At 37.5% G+C, this 19595-nt stretch overlaps 1 protein-coding gene across 6 annotated transcripts in view; it reads left to right on the top strand.

The window, feature by feature from the left end:
* Positions 1 to 19595, top strand: part of P4HA2 (prolyl 4-hydroxylase subunit alpha 2) — a 69659-nt gene that overhangs the window by 19005 nt on the left and 31059 nt on the right. For all 6 annotated transcript variants that reach the window (XR_009153113.1, XM_058166057.1, XM_058166061.1 and 3 more), the window contains 4 exons: positions 3953 to 4043; positions 10704 to 10800; positions 12466 to 12617; positions 18249 to 18386. Coding sequence is in view for 5 of the 6 variants with exons in the window: in XM_058166057.1 (XP_058022040.1) it covers positions 3971 to 4043; positions 10704 to 10800; positions 12466 to 12617; positions 18249 to 18386 (460 nt within the window). In the remaining variant the exon portion in view is untranslated. The remainder of the gene's footprint in view (positions 1 to 3952; positions 4044 to 10703; positions 10801 to 12465; positions 12618 to 18248; positions 18387 to 19595) is intronic.

The raw sequence follows: 19595 nt of genomic DNA, 5'->3' as shown, positions 1-19595 counted from the left end.
GATATGATTTTCATTTTGTTCCAGGCCTGCTGATGAAACTTCATTCATGCTGCTTAGATAAAAGTTGCTTAGATAAAAATGCATGCTGCATTTTTATTGTTATATATAAATGATCAATGAAAGTGAAACTTAGCATTTTTCTGTCTCATTTGATTTATTTATTTTATTTTTATTTTATTTTATTTGCATTTATATCCCGTCCTTTTCCGAAGACTCAGGGCGGCTTACACTATGTCAAGCAATAGTCTTCATCCATTTATATATTATATACAAAGTCAACTTATTGCCTCCCACAATCTAGGTCCTCATTTTACCTACCTTATAAAGGATGGAAGGCTGAGTCAACCTTGGGCATGGTGGGACTTGAACCTGCAATAATTGCAAGCAGCTGCTGTTAATAGGCTACATTATTGGAAGATTTCTAGAGGTAATTTCCAGTTTAGTTTGTACCCAGCACATTCCAGTGAATCCCTATATCCAAATCAGAAAGTGGATATTTGTCATTCAGTGCAGCTACCAAAAAATAGCCTGATGTTTATTTATTAAATATCAGCAATTCTAAAAACAGTTGACTAGGAGGGGGGGAAGGATAAGAGGCAGGTAAAAGTGTGTGTCTGTGTATCTTGGAGAGCTAGAGAGAGGCATAAACAATAGGCAAGAGTTTACTTTATATCAAAAGGATGCAGAACTTTCCATAGCCCTTGAGTGGCCTTTGGTGATTCCAGCTTTAACCTTTTCATATGTTTAATACTGACATAACAAATGGAAAAGAGTACACCAGGTGAACTCTCTTTTATTCTACACCATAAAGAGACATTTTAGGGGATGGGATGATGTATCCAAAATTATCACGGTCTTTGTGTTAAGTCAGAAAGTCTGAAGGAGGGAAATCCCTTCTGATCTTGAAGACTAGCTGTTATAGTACCCTCATTTTCCACAGTTGGACTTCTTGTTAAGATCCTGCATGTTCTGCTAGAGTATGACCCCATTTCAGTGGTTTGGCCTTTATAGGAAGAAGGCAGTGGAGTGAATAGAAATGCTGTTTCTCGTTTTCTCTGCTCACATTGGTGGCAAGTAAGCTTCAGAATGCAAGAAGCTGTAAACACTTGTCATTTTGTTTTCTTGTAGAATAAACAAGCCAATTAAACATTTCATAGCCAAGTGTCTTCTCTATCCACATCAAAGCTATCTTCTGTGCTTACTAAAAGCTTTTTTTCTTATAGCCAAGGCAAAAGTGGCAAAAAAATAAAAAAATAGTGCTGGATGAAGTAAACAATGTTCTTTGCCTTGGCAGATATCCTGAAAGAAGGGATATGATGAGGTGAGGGTTACTCTTTTAAATGTAAAATTTCTTCATAATCACTTAGCCAAGCTGTGTGTAGATGTCTCCAGGAAACAAGAACAAGCACTTCAGAGGGACTGCCATGGCTTAGTCTGTCCAAATATACACACCCCTGGAGTTCTTTTGGCTTGCTCCATTGTTCTGTTTTATCGTTTGCTGTGGTTTTAATCTTGGCAGGCCCCATTCATGGCACTTGCCACTCACTTATAGAAGGTTCTCAAGTTACTTGTGAATTACTTTAGAAGATGGTTTATTTGTTTTATTAGTCCTATTTCTCACTAAAGGAGCTCAGAGTATGAGGACTGAGCAAATAAAGCCAGCTCATTTAAACCAGTCATTCTCAAACATTTTTGTCTCCTTTACATTCTTAAAAACAGTTGAGGATCTCAAAGAACTTTGATTTGCCTAGATTACATCTATTGATATTTACTGTGTTAGAAATTAAAACCGATGACATTTATTTCATAGATCCCCTGAGAGGCTCCCAGGGATTCTCAGTGGAACCTAGATCACACTTTAAGACCATTGATTTAGACAAAAATTTAAACTTTTAATTTATTACCAAAAATCTTTGAGAATGATAGAAAAGAAGGCCTATGGATCTCCAAAGTAGGAAAAGAAATATGCTACAGTAGTAGCCAAAACTGTAGAAACTTTTTGGGAAAAGTGTATTTTTGAGGTTTGATGGCTAATAACACCACTTTTTTTTTTTTTTGGAGTTTCAAGATAATCATATTCCACTGCTGGAATGGCCTGGGAATAGCCCAGACCTTAACCCAATTGAGAATCTATGGTGCCGACTAAAGAAACCTGTTAGCCAGAAGCGACCCAGCAATAAAACCCAGTTAACAGAAGCAATCATTCAATCTTGGTTTCACATTATAACAGCTGCAGAACTAAAAGACTTGGTTCACTCCATGGGAAGACATTGTAAGGCTGTAATTCAGGTTACCCAACTAAGTATTAACTGATGTGATAATTTTTGTAGATCTCATTTTTTCTACGGTGATAATTTTTGTAGATCTCATTTTTTCTACATGTTTCACTTTTATTCTTTATACTGTAACTGCTATTCAAATAGCAAATCCTTCATAAAGGTTATTGCATTACATTCTTGATTCAATTATCTTTCCATTGATATATAATTTTATGGTACTACTTCAAAAAAATGTTGTGTTATTAGCTAGTTTTAGAAAATACACTTTTCCCAAAAGGTTTCCACAATTTTGGCCACTACTGTAAGCTCAGGAATAGACCATACTCCTTAGTTAAACAATGGATTTATACTTATAGAAAGAGGCCATAAACAGCCTGGATAAATGCATCTGAGTATGTCCCTTAAAATAATTTTATCTTTAGGTAAATTGATACCTGCATTTATTATTTGTAAAGCCAAGGGGACAAAAACAAAAGCATGATTGTCTCTATAAAACGAATGTGTCATTTATCTGCAAGACTAAAAATAATGAAAATTAAAAACCAGAAAATAGACAAATTCAACTATATAAGAAAAAAATCACTGGAGTACAAAATTATTAATAAATATGCCTGATTGAGAGCGGAAAAAATTGTCAGCATTTAATATATTTAGTTAAAATGACATTTGTGCTTCTGGGAGCAATTAATCAGGAAAAGCATCATTAGGAACTAAAAAATTACATTCATCTTTGACTATACCTATCTTTCATTATAGGATTTCTCAAACATATTTGTTGTTAGCTTTGTTATCCCTGAGAGAGAGAAAAAGGTCTTAGAAGAAGAACAGAGCAAAGTATGTCTAAACATAAACAAATTGCTTTGTCTAAATAAAGAAATACTTTTTTTCACCCAGCCTACAGTCCATAGACTAGGTTTTGTTTCTCTGTGTCTCATTCTTAGTCAGTCTGCCTAGACTGATTGATTGCATGTTAAAGATGTAGCTGGAGATGAGACAGCAGAAAATCTTTTAAAGACATTTAAACTTCAATTAGATGCATATATGGGAAGAAGCTCTGTTGGATTCTGTGGTCTTTATTATTGAAGTACATGTATAGAATTGCATTGTTGGTGTTTGCAAGCTGAAATAATAATAGCATCACACTGGAATTGAATGCGTGGAGTGCAGACAAGCTGTTGCACAAACATAAGGAACAGTTTGATTATAAACAGTTGGACAATTTTACGATCGTACCTTTCATTCTCAGTGGCAGATTTGTTTATGAACGTGCAATAGGAAGATTTAAATGGTTCTCTGGCATTTAGGAAAATGGGCCTCTAGCCTTGCTCCTCCCATTTGCTTGGCGTATCTGTTCAAAAAAATTTGAACAGCTGTAGCATATGAAAATATATGCCAGTATTACTGAAATATTTTAAGATGAGAACTAAAGCAATCCATAATTACTATGAATGGAATCCAGTATAATGTTTACTTAGAGTTGCTGTAAAACAATAATTATTCATAGCATATGATGCATTCCAACGTAATGCTGTACTGCGGATGTATTGTTCAAGGTAGTTTTGATTCCAGTTTTTTCTAATCTGATAATACTGAGCAATATTATTATGGATGTTGGTGGTTAGTTCTTTCAAATGTTCTCAAGCTTGTTTTTCTCTTGTTTATTTTTCCTGCAGATACTTCATTGATTGAAGATGGCGCAATGGATTATGCTATTACTGTTGATCTGTCTGGAATGCATAAAAGGAGAATTTTTCACTTCTATAGGTATGAATAATTTTAAACAAAATAGTAAAATAATGAAAGTTATTCTCATAGCCATGTCTTTTTATGAATGGGAATATATTCCACCCTCTAGTTCTTTTCATTCTTTCAAACCCAATTGGGCCACATGGGCATTTGTGTGTATGTCCCTAAATAGCACATTTTACACCTCTCCTCTCTAGGCTGCATTAGTTGCCATTCTGTTTCCTGGTTTAATTCAGGGTACTGCTTATGGAGCCAAGTTATTTGAGGGACCACTTCTCCCCATTACATCCACCTGTCCCATCAAGTGAGGCACAAGGGGCATATTACAGGTGTTGTCTACTAAGGCGTTTTATCTGACAGACTCAAGAGAAGACTTTTTTCTGCAGTAGCATCGGCCATTTGGGACATCATTCTCTTTGAGGTGAGATTGACCCTGAACCCTATTGGATTCCAGAAGGCCTCAAAAACTTGGTTTTGCCATTGGGCCTGGAGATCCAATAGAAATGTGGAGCTTGTGAAATAGCTGTATCACCGGCTTAGTTTTTATTCTTTTTTTACTCTTTCTGTTTTTTCTATTTTAATTGTGTGAACCAACCAGAGCCACATATGTGAGGTGGGTAGCTGGTTAGGTTAGGTTAGGTTAGGTTAGATTAGGTTACAATTGCATTGCATCGCATCGCATTGCATTGGATATAACTTGTGTTAAGGATCCTGGGACATCAGGATAACTGAACAGGACCAACATCTTAGTGGTAGAGAAGTCATTAGAAAAAGACTGAATTTGAAAATCTGGCTGGGGCTATAGCAAAATAAATTCCAAGGGAAACAAATAATTCCCCAATGCAGCTCAATGGGAGTGACACTTGGGCAGTGGCTCAGAATATTGCTGTCTCCTCTGTTCTAAGCTTTCTCCCTTCCCCCTTATGGTCACATGACCCAGAGTGGAATAAATGGAGCCCATACTATACTTCCTAGTACACACCTACACAAAAAAGTATCTGGGCACAGTTGAAATGAAAAATTGAAACATAAAGATAAAACACATTCATTTAATTACACAGTAGAAGATACAGATGGCCAGGCCTGGTAAAGGGATTGGAAAAATTCCAGAAGATGTGTTTTGCATGCTTTACAACAGACAAGAGAAAAATTGTAATTTGTTCTATAGAGCCATATTGTTTTTCAGAATTTTGTTTTAACTATATTTTGGATGTCTAATACATTTTTAAATTTTAAAATGATTAAACTTTTTCCAAGTCACGAATGCTTGCGTTTTGTTTATTTTCACATTAAAATTGAAATGATATTACTGCCTTGAACTTCATTTCTAATTCTTCTGCCTGCACATTATTGACTGGAGAGTATGAATCTCTGACAAGCTATTGTATTTTCCTACAGAACAAATAAGTTGTAACTGAAAATAGTATAGAAGGAAAGTCAAAGCAACTTAAATAAATTTATCAGTTGGATTCCTGCTCATGAAATACATTCCAATAAGTGAAATCAAAAGGATGGTTTTCCTCTGTAGTTCTTTGCAGTCAACATCAACCTGCTTTGCAGTGTTGAAGGATTTTGTGAAGAACATTGATAGGAGCAGGAGCATTGCAGGAGGGAGGAGGGATAGAGCATATCACTATCCGATGGACATCTGCATCCCTAAATTGGATGCTGTCTGAAATCTAACTATTGGCATCTGTTTTACACTATTCCTTTCCAAGAACTGCAACTCAGCATGTAGCGCTTGATGAAAGATGAGAGTTCTTTGTACAAAATGGAAAGGATGACAGATATCCTTCCATAGAATTTGGTCACATCAGTATAATTTTATGGGCTTAATAATCCTCAGAACATATTTAAGGGGAAATAACCCATTCTTATGCATGGCTGTCTTTAATAAGAACTTAAACTGGATGGCATTTCCTTCACTTGAGTTTACATGCAGTTCCCCTCAGGCTCTCAGTCTGACCATGTGACCTTTTTTTAATTTAACATTCTACGTTATATGCTAACCTTGGTTAAATAAATTTTAGAATAGCAATTATGTGAGTTAGATTGACAATCTGTTACTGGTGAAAACTTCAATAAATCATTTTCTTAATCAAGGCCCTCAGAATTATTAAGGTAGTTTCTAACAATATAGGCAGTTCCAAGCAGGTTGGTTTTTGTGTTTAGGGTGTTCAGGTCTCATAAATTCAGTATTTCCAGATATCCAGAAAGTCCTTTAGATCAGCATTCCCCACTTTTCTCAGTCCATGACCAGCAGTGGCAGGGAAGGAGGAAATGGTTTCGTGCATATAGTCTAATTCCACATATGTGCAAATGAAATTTCACATGCTAATCCGCCGCTTGCATGGCCTGGTTCCTGGGTCCATGGCCCAGGTGTTGGTGACCCCTGCTTTAGATATTGCTCCAATGGTTCCAAACATGATTAGTCGTGCTGCCCCCCACACATCAGGGTTGGTGTAGAGAGCTTTATTCAGTCCATTCATCCAAGAGTTCTATTTCAGGTTTTCAGTTAATCCCCAGCTGCAAGCTTAGCACAGTAATTGGATCGCGACCCAAATAGATAACCAAAGCAAAACAAACTTACAGCCAAACCAGAAATAGCCTTGGAAATAAAGGTTTTGCCTGAGTAGGTTCCAAAAACAAACAGCCAAAATCCCCTCCAAGGTTAGGGGCTTCGACTGAGGTTTGTCAACAAGTCCAGTGGTCCGGGTTTTAGAGCTTGCAAGGAGAAGTCACAGGAATAGTCCAAGCCACGAGTTCAGAGGGTCATTTTCAGCAAAGCCAGCCATGAACAAGCTCCAGACTAACCTTCCAGGAAATGGCCAATTAGTCCACCAGACAGATAACCAGCTGCTCCAAACACGAACATAAACGTTCTCTACAACTGAATTAAATCCACGAGCTGCAGAGTCCCGGAAACAAACAGCCGTCTGGCCACCACCCACACACGTTGCTTCCAGCAATGCCTCCCTTTGCCTGCCTTGCTAAATAGCCCCTCCCAGTGCAGCCCATTAAGAGGGGCGTGGCCTTTTCTCCATCAATCTGGCAGATCTCCATCTCTCTGCCCTGAATACCCTAGTATCTACCAAGGCCGGTAGCTCCTCCCCCTCTTCCTCATTGGCCTGCGAGCTCTCCCCAGCCGAGGCATGTTCTGCTGGCAGTTCAGGGTCAGCAATACCGGATGTGTCAGGAATGCTCTCATTCTTCCTTGAGGCCTCTGAGGAAGACGTGGAGGAGCCCTCGTCTACAGGAGGCATCACACTGGTATAACATCAGATTTCTTTTTCTATAAATGTTCAACTTTGATCTGCAAGTCCTGCTATTTTATTTTTTTTTCTGAATTTTTCCTCAATCCACTTGAAGAATGCCCAGATGTTGGTGGATTCTTATTTATCTAGACTCTTGATGTTATTTCCGTAGAACATCTTGATTCTTTCAATTTTCATTTTTCTCCCTGTAGATGGTCAGACTGGCATATTTGTCCAATCCATACTAGTAATAATAATAGCTGCTGCAAGAAGTAGAATCATCTTCTTTCTAGTGTTATTCCCGCAGTGTGACAGGGTCCGCTTGTTGGCAAAGCTGTCTCCATTTGGCATCCAGGGTATCTTAAGGGGTGACATCCATGTGTTTCATGTCTTCCTTGATGTGATCCATCCACTGTTTCTTGAGTTTGACACAGGGTTGCCGCAGGGATGAAAACCCATCTTACCTTTACTACCGGTTTGCATCGTGCCCGTGCACACATGCTTGCTCTGCTCGCGCACATGCTCTTTTGTGCATGCGCAGAAGAGTTTTGATGATGTTTGGGTCAGTGGGCGGAGTCAGTTTTACTACCGGTTCTATAGAACCATTCTGAACCTGGGGCAACCCACCACTGGGTTGCCGGTAAGAAGTAGAATAACTGTGGCAAAAGAAAACAAAGCTAGTAGTAGGCATCTTGGATGCAATATCAAGACATCTGGAGCACCACATGAACACCATTGGCATTAACAGAATCACCTTCAATCAATTGCAAATGGCAGCTTTTCTGGAACAGCTTATATCCTGCAATTATACTTTTAACAGCCTCAGACAACAACATCTTTCTATCCCAGGGCCTTGGGAAGAACTTGGTAGGTTGGATAAAAATGCCATATCCAGTCTAAACATCTGGCTAACTATATGACCAACCATAATAATAATAATCTATGCATATACTTTCCAGTCTGTATTGAAACTGATTAATACCAGATAAGTACAATTCAGTTTTCTATTACAATATAATTTAAATACCTTGTCTGATTTCAACTGTATTTTCTTCATACCCAATGAGTAAACTGCTTAAAAATGGTTACGATTTTAATAAATGGCTTTAAAAACTATCTTGGCCTAGAAAAAAAATATTTCTAGTGAAAAAGTAATAAACATGATTGAAGCATTAAAGAGTAAAGAATTGTTTTTCCAAACCGCTTCCCAAAAGAACATTTTTTGTAATTTCAACAATAATTTTAATCTGGCAATTAAATCTGCAACTAAATTGGAAGATTCTAGTAGAACGTTACATAGAAAGTTTGAATAAACTTTTATCACGAGTTAACATCTACTAGGAGCAATACAGTCAGAAGATGGTTTTTTTCCCGTAAATCCTGTGCATTATTTTTATATACTGCCAACTATTTTCATTTCATAAATAAGTGATATAAAACTAAGAAGTATTGGTTACATAAGGCTTTTTTGCCATAACACAGAGAACTTGGCTGCTTTCTGAACAAGGTTTGGCAAACCAGCAAATATCGCTATTTTTTCCAGCAAAAATTAGAAAGCTGGAACTGAAGCTGATCTTGTTTAAGTAAAAGGAAGCAAAGTTTTAAATAGGGTGAGAAAGTATTACTGTTTTAAAACAGGCCAATGGGCAAAAGTCTTTATGAAAAAAAAAAGAATCTAAACAGAAGACTTATAGAAGTGAAATATTTCAGTAATTAAACTTTAGACAATATGTCACAGCTTCCCCAAGGTAGTGCCAGACCTCTTAGATTTGTCTGAGTTGCATTCGTATCAGTGATGAAATCCCATTTTTTTTACTACCGGTTCTGTGGGCATGGTTTGGTGGGCGTGGGGTGGCTTGGTGAACGTGGCAGGGGAAGGATACTGCAAAATCCCCATTCCCTCCCACTTCTGGGGGAAGAATATTGCAAAATCTACATTCCCACCTCACTCTGGGACCAGCCAGAGGTGGTATTTGCCGGTTATCCGAACTGCTCAAAATTTCCACTACCGGTTCTCCAGAACCTGTCAGAACCTGCTGAATTTCACCCTTGATTCCTATCTATCTGAAGAATGACAGGTTGACCAAAAAATGGTGTGTGTGAAAGAGAATCCAGGCAAGGAGGGTGGCAAAATGACCTTGTAATTATTTCTTGTATTCAGTTCTCAATACTAAGATGTAATTAACAGTTGAATATGCACATACTTTTAAAAATAAAATGGGAGCAATTTCATTAGCAGTCAGTTACTTGGAAGTCCATGTATTATAGTAGCTTGACAATGGTGATATTTCCATTTAAGAAATAATTCATTTGAATTGAGCTCATGAAAAATTGATTTCTTCCAAATATTTGGAAATACATATGCAATTCAAATTCAAATCTTTATTGTCAGTGCACAACATATGTACAATGAGATTGGTTGAGCTCCCTCAGTGGATATGAAAGGAGGCAAAAAATAATATTTTTCACTGTATGGGATCATGTTAAGGGCAATAAAGTAAATACGTTTTCTTTAATGATCTAATGAATATGCTTCTGGAAAGTCATTTTATATACTGTGAAGTCCAGGGAATAAGCCTATTAATTTGCCCTATTTTTTTTTTCAAAAATATTCTCACAGAGGATCCTAGTAAAGAAATGAAACTAATATTATATTCCTGTATACTAAAATTATAGAAAAGCAGCTCCAGTAATAATATTGGCAGATTTAATTTTCTAGGTTTAAATTAATTCTTCTGTGGACTTTATGATAGTTTCTATACATGAAACTGGATCAGCCTATATATCTTAACTTGTTGCATCTATTTGTGTTCTGTGCTGCCAGTTACATATATGGCTAGTTCCTGATGCAACCTCAAGTGCAGCCCTTAACTTGAGTAACATCACCATGATTCAAATGGTAGACTTTCTGTGTAGAGAATGACGCTTAATTTTCAAAGAGTCCAGAGAAAGACAAAACACCCATTCAGAAATGATCCTGGAGCAGTCAGTTTGAAGAGCAAAGTTCAGTTGGATGAACCAAGGATAAGCATAAAAATAGAATTGCAGGCAAGATAGTAGTAGTGGAGTTGTTCATTGTCACAAGGACCAGCCAAGCTGTAGTTTCACTTTTATAGCTCTTGTCTCAGTTGAATATTTCCTTACACCTCTTTCTTTCAACTAGATGGATGGTCTTTCTCTGCTCTCCTTTTCTTAAATTTGTTGTGTATTGCTAGGCTCATGATCTGGACTAGCTCAGTTCTGGATTAGTTGATTCAACCTGAACCTATATCTCCTCAGGTTTCTCTTCGGGCAATTTCTGTGATGCAAGCTGAATTCAGTATTCAGCCTGGCCAAGTCCTTTAGCTTTTGTCTCTCTGCCTGATTCATAATGCTCTGCTATCATCCACTTGAAGTAATGATGTTTGACTTTCTTCCTTTTAAGGCCAGATGACAGAGTTGATTCATGCGGAAAAAGATCTGGTACAGTCATTAAAAGCATATATTCAAGAGGAAGAAACCAAACTTTCTAAAATAAAAAGGTAATGGAAGAGACTATGTATGTACTATATACATATGTATTTAGGTAGGTAGATATATTTATTTTAATATATTTTATTTTTCTTAGCAGTTGGACATTGTTACACTGTTATTTTTTTACATTTGAGCAGAGAGAGAAGGCTGAAAATATTTGCAATTTTACCTAAAAGTAAATCCCATTAAATTCAGTAAGGTATTTGCTGTGATACAATATTTCAGTAGAAATTACCTTCATTCTACTTTCTATCTAGAATGTACCTGCAATCACCAAGAACTGACTATTACTTAGCATAATAAAATATATTCTACATTAGAAAAGCAAGAGTTTACCTTCTGCCCCCCCCCCCCAAAATTGTCAGTGGACTGACAAATTTGAATGCAACCTAACGTGAAAAGTAACTCTTGGGATAGTCATTGGATTAAATTCTTTTGTATCATGTAACCTCAACCCTTAGTAATTTCCCTCTCATGTTTACAGCAGGGTAACATGAATGTACAGTTAGAGCCAGAGACTGTCTTTTAGTAGGTAAATATATAAAGAGAACCTGGGAAGAGGTTGAGTCTGAGCTTAGGCTGAGCCTGGAATTTATGTGCATTCTCAGAATTAAGTTTCTGAAGCCTTTCATGTATAAACCTTTTATTTCCTCCTGCACACTTGTTTTTAATTGCCTAATCCAGGTTCGGTTGTGATAGGGCTCTAGTTCTGTTATTACTACGTAGCTGGAAAGGCATTGTAAAACTGAACTCAATTCTTGCTGACTGTGTTCATGTATTTCTGTTGGCCATGATACAGAGCTGTGTTGCCTGTTTCAGTTTCCCCCCCAAATACTAACCAAGGCCAGTCCTGCTTAGCTTCTGAGAACAGCCAGGATAGGATAGATGCTGCCACCTGCTGAGATATTTCTTATCTTTAAAATGCTTGCTTGGATTTACCTTGGTGTTTTAATAATTTTCTGGTGAATTTATAATTTTCCTTGATATAGATGATGCTTTAGTATGCAACTTTATTAATTGTTCCTTTACCCATCCTGATGGTTTAAATATCAGCCTGAAACAAAGAAATAGTAAAACATTTTTAAAAGGAATTGGTCATATAAATCTTTGCAATTTAAAGGTATTATATAAGTAATAAAATTAAAGATGGTAGGAAATAACGGCAATATTTACTTCATTTCCACAACCCAAGATTAAAGGACATAGATGATTCTAAGAGGATGGGTTGAGAATAAAATATTGTCATATTTTTATCTATTCAGGGCTAGTTAGAATAGAATAGAATAGAATAGAATAGAATAGAATAGAATAGAATAGAATAGAATAGAATAGAATAGAATAGAATAGAATAGAATTCTTTATTGGCCAAGTGTGATTGGACAAGGAATTTGTCTTGGTGCATATGCTCTCAGTGTACATAAAAGAAAAGATACATCCCGTCAAGAATGATAAGGTACAACACTTAATGATAGTCATAGGGAATAAGCAATCAAACCATATTAGAAAACAATCAATATAAATCGTAAGGATACTAGCAACAAGGTTATAGTCATACAGTCATAATTGGGAGAAAATGGGTGATAGGAATGATGATAAGATTAATAGTAGTGTAAACTTAGTAACTTAGTAAGCTGAAATGATATTCAATATATGTATATGCTTTTATTCCCCAGCTGGGCTGAGACAATGGAATCCTTAACAGCCAAGTCCTCCTCTGATCCAGAAGGTTATCTTGCTCATCCTGTCAATGCTTATAAATTAGTAAAGCGCCTCAACAAAGAATGGCTGGAGCTGGAGAATCTGGTTCTTGAGGACATGACCAAAGGTGAGAGTCTTTGGAGAATCACAAATGTAATATAATCCATATGGATTCTTCTGGAGTTTTTATCAACCAATTTCCTTCGTCAGTAATATTACTCTATCTGTAATCTTTTTTCAGTGAGGTCGTTCTCTCTTTGTCCATAATCATCTAGCTAATTCATGCACTCCCTAAATGAATGTGCGAATATGGGATGCAATTATCTCTTGGTTTTTGCACTTTCCTGAATTGTGCAATAAAGTGCCAAATATCTTCAGGAAAGTGTTTACAAAATTCCACTGATAGGATATAACTGTAGGCTGTTTATACCACACTGATGGTATAAATCACAGAAGGAATTTGTGCCTAAACATTAGCAACTCTTACAGGATGTGAAAGAAACAGTGTGACCTGTTCTCAATAGCTGCGACTGTACGAAGATATTGGTTAAATCGTGGTGCTTCTTCTGCTATGACGTATCTCCTATGGCAGGGGTCTGCAAACTTGGCTGTTTTAAGACTTGTGAACTTCAACTCCCAGAGTTCCTCAGCAAAGCTGGCTGAGGAACTCTGGGAGTTGAAGTCCACAAATCTTAAAAGAGCCAAGTTTGCAGACCCCTGTCCTATGACTTTAGCACATTTAACTCCTCCTTTCAAAAACAGGTAGTATTCAAGTCGTCATGCTGCTTTTTTTTTTTTCTATAGAAAAGGAAAGAGAAGAAAAAAGTTCCCCGCCTAACTTTTCCCCTTCGCCCCAACATGATTCCTCCCATCAGGATCGTTTCTTCAAATTAGGTTACAATTATTTCAGTGTGCTTTTGAATCATTGTTATTTGAAGCAATGAAAAGGGTTAAGTTGGCTCATTCCTGGAGCTGCTTTTCTACAGGAAAGAATCTTGACTCATCTCAACTCTAAAATTTATATTTGCATACAACCTATAATTAACCTTCGGAAATGTTTTAGTCAGTGGTGAGACTGAGAATTGTGCATTAGAGAAAAGCCAGTTACGTCTCGGCCTCACTAAAGGAGTGAGTCGTATTTTTGTGATTGGAGCTGCACTTCTTTTTCCTTGGCCTACTAAAGACCATGACAGAGATCTAATGATGTCATCAGAGAAAGTGGTGGGGAGAGTGTTCCTTTTTTTTTTCTTGACATTTGGAGGTTGGGTATTTAAGCTAAGTAGATAAGCAGTACTGTGGTTTCCTGCACGTACTATGGGAGCCGAAAAGGACTTGGGGATGTACTCTGGAGGCACAGTTAATTAACAGGCAGTGGTATGCTCATTGCAATGTAATATGTGAACAAAAAGACTTTATATACATGCATCAACCCGCTTCACATCTTCAAATCGGTCTGCAGACCAGAATCTCTTTTCACCCTAATAAGATTTGCAAGGAAACTTTGTGATGGAAGAATAGAGAATGGCAAAAAGGATTTCCTGCATCCAGGTTTGCTATTTCACCATGCAGGTTCTAAGGGTTGTTGTTCTCCTTAGCGTTCATTCTTGGCATTCAGTTGCTCTATCTACTTGTTTTCCACTGTACTTCCAGGAATCTTTTCAACGCACAAGGCAATGGGAGGGAGTTCAGCCAGCTTATCACAGAGCCTTGGGCTAAGAGAGAGGGGCTGTCACAAGGTCACAGAGAGGACTTCTGTTCTTGGGAAGACTTGAACCTGTCTCCACACACTTAATCCAGTAGTTTAACCACTGCATCATGCCAGTTCTCAGGCAGGGTTTAAGAGCCGGAGACCTCATTTCCTATTTCTGAATTTCTTGGAAGATAAAAGCTTTCTCTTGAAAACTGAATTGTCTTTGGTTTCTTAAAGTTTGGATGAGAGCAATGTACTCCAGACATATTTAAAAAATAAATGGACGACAGTAAAGAAAGACCTATCTTCTCCCTTAACTATGTCATTAGGCGGCAAAAATATATTGCTTTATTTGGACGTGGTATCCATTTTGAATTATCCTTAGAACTCATAATTTGAAAACTAGCCAAAACTAAGAGAATGGGAATTATTTCTCTAGAAAAATCAGAAAAATGCATAAATATGTTAGACTAAATAAGGTTTGTGTCAATAAGCAAGTAAAACTACCGTATATACTCGAGTATAAGCCGAGTTTTTCAGCACATTTTTTGTGCTGAAAAACGTCCCCTCGGCTTATACTCGGGTCTATACGGCTTATACTCGAGGTTTTTTTTTTAAGCCTCGGCTTATACCGGGGTCTATACGGCTTATACTCGAGTTTTTTTTTTTTTTTAAGCCCCTCGGCTTATACTCGAGTATATACGGCTTATACTCGAGTTTTTTTTTTTTCTTTTTTTCACATTTTACCGGACTGAAGCCCTGCCGGTGCAGTGAGAGGGCGGGGCGGGGGAGCCGCCAGCCTTCTCAGCTGAGGGAGGGGGGGTTTCCCCAACCGGTAGGTGCCTCATTTCCCACCCTCGGCTTATACTCGAGTCCCCAGTTTACCCCAGTTTTTGGGGTAAAATTGGGGACCTCGGCTTATACTCGGATCGGCTTATATTCGAGTATATACGGTATACATTTTTCTTCCTCTCTACTATTATGATGCCAAACGTAGGATTTTTACTAAGATGAAATTTCTCTTTCCTTCCACATCTGGTATTGCAGTATGGAGGCTGCTATTCAGATGTGATAAACTGCATAAATCACTTTTCCTTTTTTAGAACCAATAACCTTTGAAGTTTTTAGCTATTGACCACATTAAATCACATGCTTAAGTTTGGCTATCTGAACACAAATTAAAGACTTTTTTACGATTTGTAATCTTGTTTTAAAATGCAGCCTTACAGGCTTATTTATTTCATTAGCTTTCTTTGAAAATGTTTTCTATATGTAAGTCTAGATGTTAGCCTTTACATCTATTTCTCCTCTTCCTTTTTTGCAAAACTATTTTTGACAGGAAAAGGTTGTTTCTGAATGCTCTTGTAGTATTAAAGAGGAAATGTTGTTTTCTCAGAAATCAACCACATATGGTTTAGGGCAACACTGTGCTTATGCTTTATACTAAAAGCATAGAGGTTGTGAAGTATGCTGTTTCAGCCAAGCTGTGCAGTTCATGTTTTAACAGTACATCACAAGACCTTATCTCTTGAAGCTTTGCGAGAGCAGAAAAAAAGGACCTCCTCTTCACTGGCAAAGGATGGGTATATATACTATAAAGGAGTTCAGGGAACACAATCTGTTTATACTTTGTGTCTGCATTACTTATGTTGGCCATATGTGAGTGAGTACTGGAAGTGGAACCACATCACTCTCACTGTTGGATGTAGGGTGGGTTAGATTAGAGATTCTTTCAGTGATTAAAAGCCGTATGTATAAATACATCATTTGTTGGATCACAATTATCAGGATGTTGGAAAGGACAAAACTTAGAACTGTTTATTTATAAAAAGGGGGGGAAAGTGTACCACAGATTTCTTCCTGGCCATTTATTTCTGAACTTAAGCTAAAACAGCTGAAAACCATGCAATATGGCCTTTTTTAATCAAATCATTTTATTTATTTATTTATTTATTTATTATTTAAATTTTTATACCGCCCTTCTCCCGAGGGACTCAGGGCGGTTTACAGCCAGATAAAATGACAGTACTATTACAAAATAAATACTATTAAAATACCACTAAAAAACTTATTCAAATTGGCCGCAATTAAAATTTAGCAAATAATAAAACCCATTAAAAACCCATTCAAAACCCATTTAAAACCCCTTAAAAACCCACGAATTTAAAAAACTAATCCAGTCCTGCGCAGATGAACAAATAAGTTTTAAGCTCGCGACGGAAGGTTCGGAGGTCCGGAAGTTGACGAAGTCCTGGGGGGAGTTCGTTCCAGAGGGCGGGAGCCCCCACAGAGAAGGCCCTTCCCCTGGGTGTCGCCAGACGACACTGTCTCGCTGACGGCACCCTGAGGAGTCCCTCTCTGTGAGAGCCCACGGGACGGTGAGAGGTATCCGGTAGCAGTAGGCGGTCCCGTAAGTAACCCGGCCCTATGCCATGGAGCGCTTTGAAGATGTTCACCAGAACCTTGAAGCGCACCCGGAAGGCCACAGGGTGAAATGCTCCCAGTTCAGACCAGTTCGGATGATCCGGTAGCGATAGTGGCGGGTGGTTCGGAGAACTGGTAGCAAAAATCCCTGCCCCCCTCCCCTGCCCATGCTCACCTGCTCGCCTGTTTCCCGTTTGCCACTTCTTCTAAAAAATGCTTCTAAAAGATAAAAAAAGGCTCTGAGGATCCCAGCTAAGCTGCACAATCTTTTTTTTACTTTTAAAAGCATTTTTTTTTACAACCTAGTAAACCGGTTCAGATTTCACCACTGATTTAGTTACTCTATTAAAATACTCTTTGTAGCATCCCCTATAGTTCTATTGTTTTATTGGTACTGCATAATTACCTTGCACAGGAGGAATGTCAGGAATTCCTCATTGGTGAGACTCATTCTCCACTTTGTTATTTAATTGTTCTGATTTCAATTAGCTATTTCTGGTGTTTTTTAAAAAATTGTTGTGAAGACTCTTGTTCTGATAACCATATGCAACATAGCTAAACGGTTCTTTTATAGCGTCATGAATGCTGTACATATTAATAAATATGGTACAATCTACTAAATACAATACACTTGAGTGCACGTTGGTTTGTTACAGACAGAATGGCCAGGGTTTAATTTTTGCACATCTTTTGGGGTTTTTTTAAGTGTTGTTTGCAGTTCAAACCATCTTTGTAGAAATGCCTGGTTAAATACATATTTAAGATGGATTCAATAATTTTCTCAAACTGTCAGAATGCTTCATTAGAATTTATACATTAAAGAACCCAGGGTAAATTCATTGCATCATTGCCCCTTGTTGAGGTAGACCAAAAAAGTTGTGAGTTGGCCACCAGAACTAAGCTTCAATTTCATGCTTTTTTCTCCCTTCTCCAGTCTTTCTTTTCTGTATCCAAAAGGGCAGACAACGGGTTACTCAAATTACAGCGTATCTTGAAACCAGAATTATAAATGATGATTTGAAGTAGATTTCCAATTGTTTTTAAGGAGCTAACTATAGGCTGCTCAGATATAAAGGGAAGGTGGTTTCTTCAAAGCAGAAAGAGAGGGAGTGGATTGGAGCATTGCAGGAACACTTACGAAATTGGAGGGTGGTGGTGAGAGGGAATGTCCAAATATGAAGTTTAGTGCAACTCATCAGTCTGGTTTTTTGGCAATTAAATTGCTTCAATGTTGACATGAGGACCAAAATATGATGACCAATCAACGTTGCTTCTTCTTTAGACTCAGTCCCTATAAAAGGGACTCACCATACATACCAATAAGAGTGAGAGAGCCCTTATTTTCTCACTGCTTACATTTCATTTGCTAACTTGGATCAGATCCATTTCATCCCAAAAATTTTTTTTGCCTGTTTCGTTTATGAGATTTTATCTTCATGCCAAATAGTAAATAGCAATATATTCTTTGCAGTTTGAGAGAGTCTGATGAGAACATTGTTTATTTCTGTTCCAATTTCAACTCTTGGATCCAATATGCCATAGTCTCTGGAACAGGAGAGATGTTTTTCATTGAAGATCAGTCTGCTATTGATTATAGTCTTCTGAGACACCCGGGTTAACCCTTTCTGTCTTGTTCAAATAAAGGCTTTATTACAAATCTGACGGTTCAGCGTCAGTTTTTCCCAGATGAAGAAGATGAGACTGGAGCTGCCAAGGCATTAATGCGTTTGCAGGACACATACAAACTGGATTCTGAAACAATATCAAAAGGAGAATTTCCAGGTGATGATTGAAATCTATATGATGTTTCTATGAAGCATGTTGTTTCTTTGAATTGGGTTCCCTGTTGAGTATATACCGTATTTTTCGGAGTATAAGACGCACCCTTTTGCCCCAAAAAAGAGGATGAAAATCTACATACTCCGAATGTAGCCCCGCCCAGCTTCTCAAACAGAGGTTTCAGAGGCTGAAGAAAGCATCAGAAATGAAGCTTCAGAAAAGAAGCCCTCAAATAGAGCTTCAGAGGCTTTTTTTCTAAAGCTCTGTTTCGGAGGCTTTCAGAGGCAGGAAAAGGTTTTTTCTGAAACAGAGTTTCAGAGGCAGAAAAGAAGCAAAAAAAAAAAAAAAAGCAAGGCACAGAGCTCACAACCAAGGAATCTGTTGTTAAAATTCACCACTGGGAACAGCTGATTGGGGGTATTCTGGGAGGCCAATCCACCTGCCAATCAGTTTTTTTCTTATTTTCCTCCCCAAAAACTAAGGTGCGTCTTATACTCCAAAAAATATGGTATATAAAAAAAAAACCAATGAATAAGTTATGAAACCATACATTTGTATGCTGTGCTTTATCCTGTGTCTACATGGCTCTATGCCAGTTTTTGTTTTGTTATTTCCAAAATTATGGTTAGCAATGGTTCACTAGATTTCAGAGAAGCATGCCGAGCATTGTTGTAAGGGTGTGGAAATAGCTTCAAAATGTAGTGCTGTTGTCTAGACTGACTTACATTTCAAACAAACACAGTCAGTCTCCATTCTTTTGGTTGAATTCTATGCTAATGCAAAGCACTGTCAGAATGAATCTGGTTGCGATCTGTATGCCGGTCTATAAAGTAGTTTAAGATCATTATATATTTCAGGCAAAACAAAAATTATCAAATTATTTAGTTTTCTTAGTTTCACAGATTACTTATGTGATCTTTGGGCCACACAAATATTTTTTAATAACAAGTTAAGTAACTTACAGGCTTCTTGTGACTATAAATATTTTGTGTAATATTTGGTTAATTCAGCCACATTTACTAATAAAATCCTCGGAAAGCAGCCTCCATTAAAAACATTTGAATAACAAACTTCAATAGAATAAACCATTAATAAAAGCCAGTATTTGGCTCTGTCTCATGTTAACCTGGGATTCGTTCCAGTTTTTCACATGGATCAGTTCATTTGGCAACTAGACATGATGAACATCTGGAGCTAAAGGTATACTTCAAT

Source organism: Ahaetulla prasina, chromosome 2, assembly GCF_028640845.1.
Source record: "Ahaetulla prasina isolate Xishuangbanna chromosome 2, ASM2864084v1, whole genome shotgun sequence".
NCBI lineage: Eukaryota > Metazoa > Chordata > Lepidosauria > Squamata > Colubridae > Ahaetulla > Ahaetulla prasina.
This window is presented reverse-complemented; position numbering and strand designations above follow the sequence as displayed.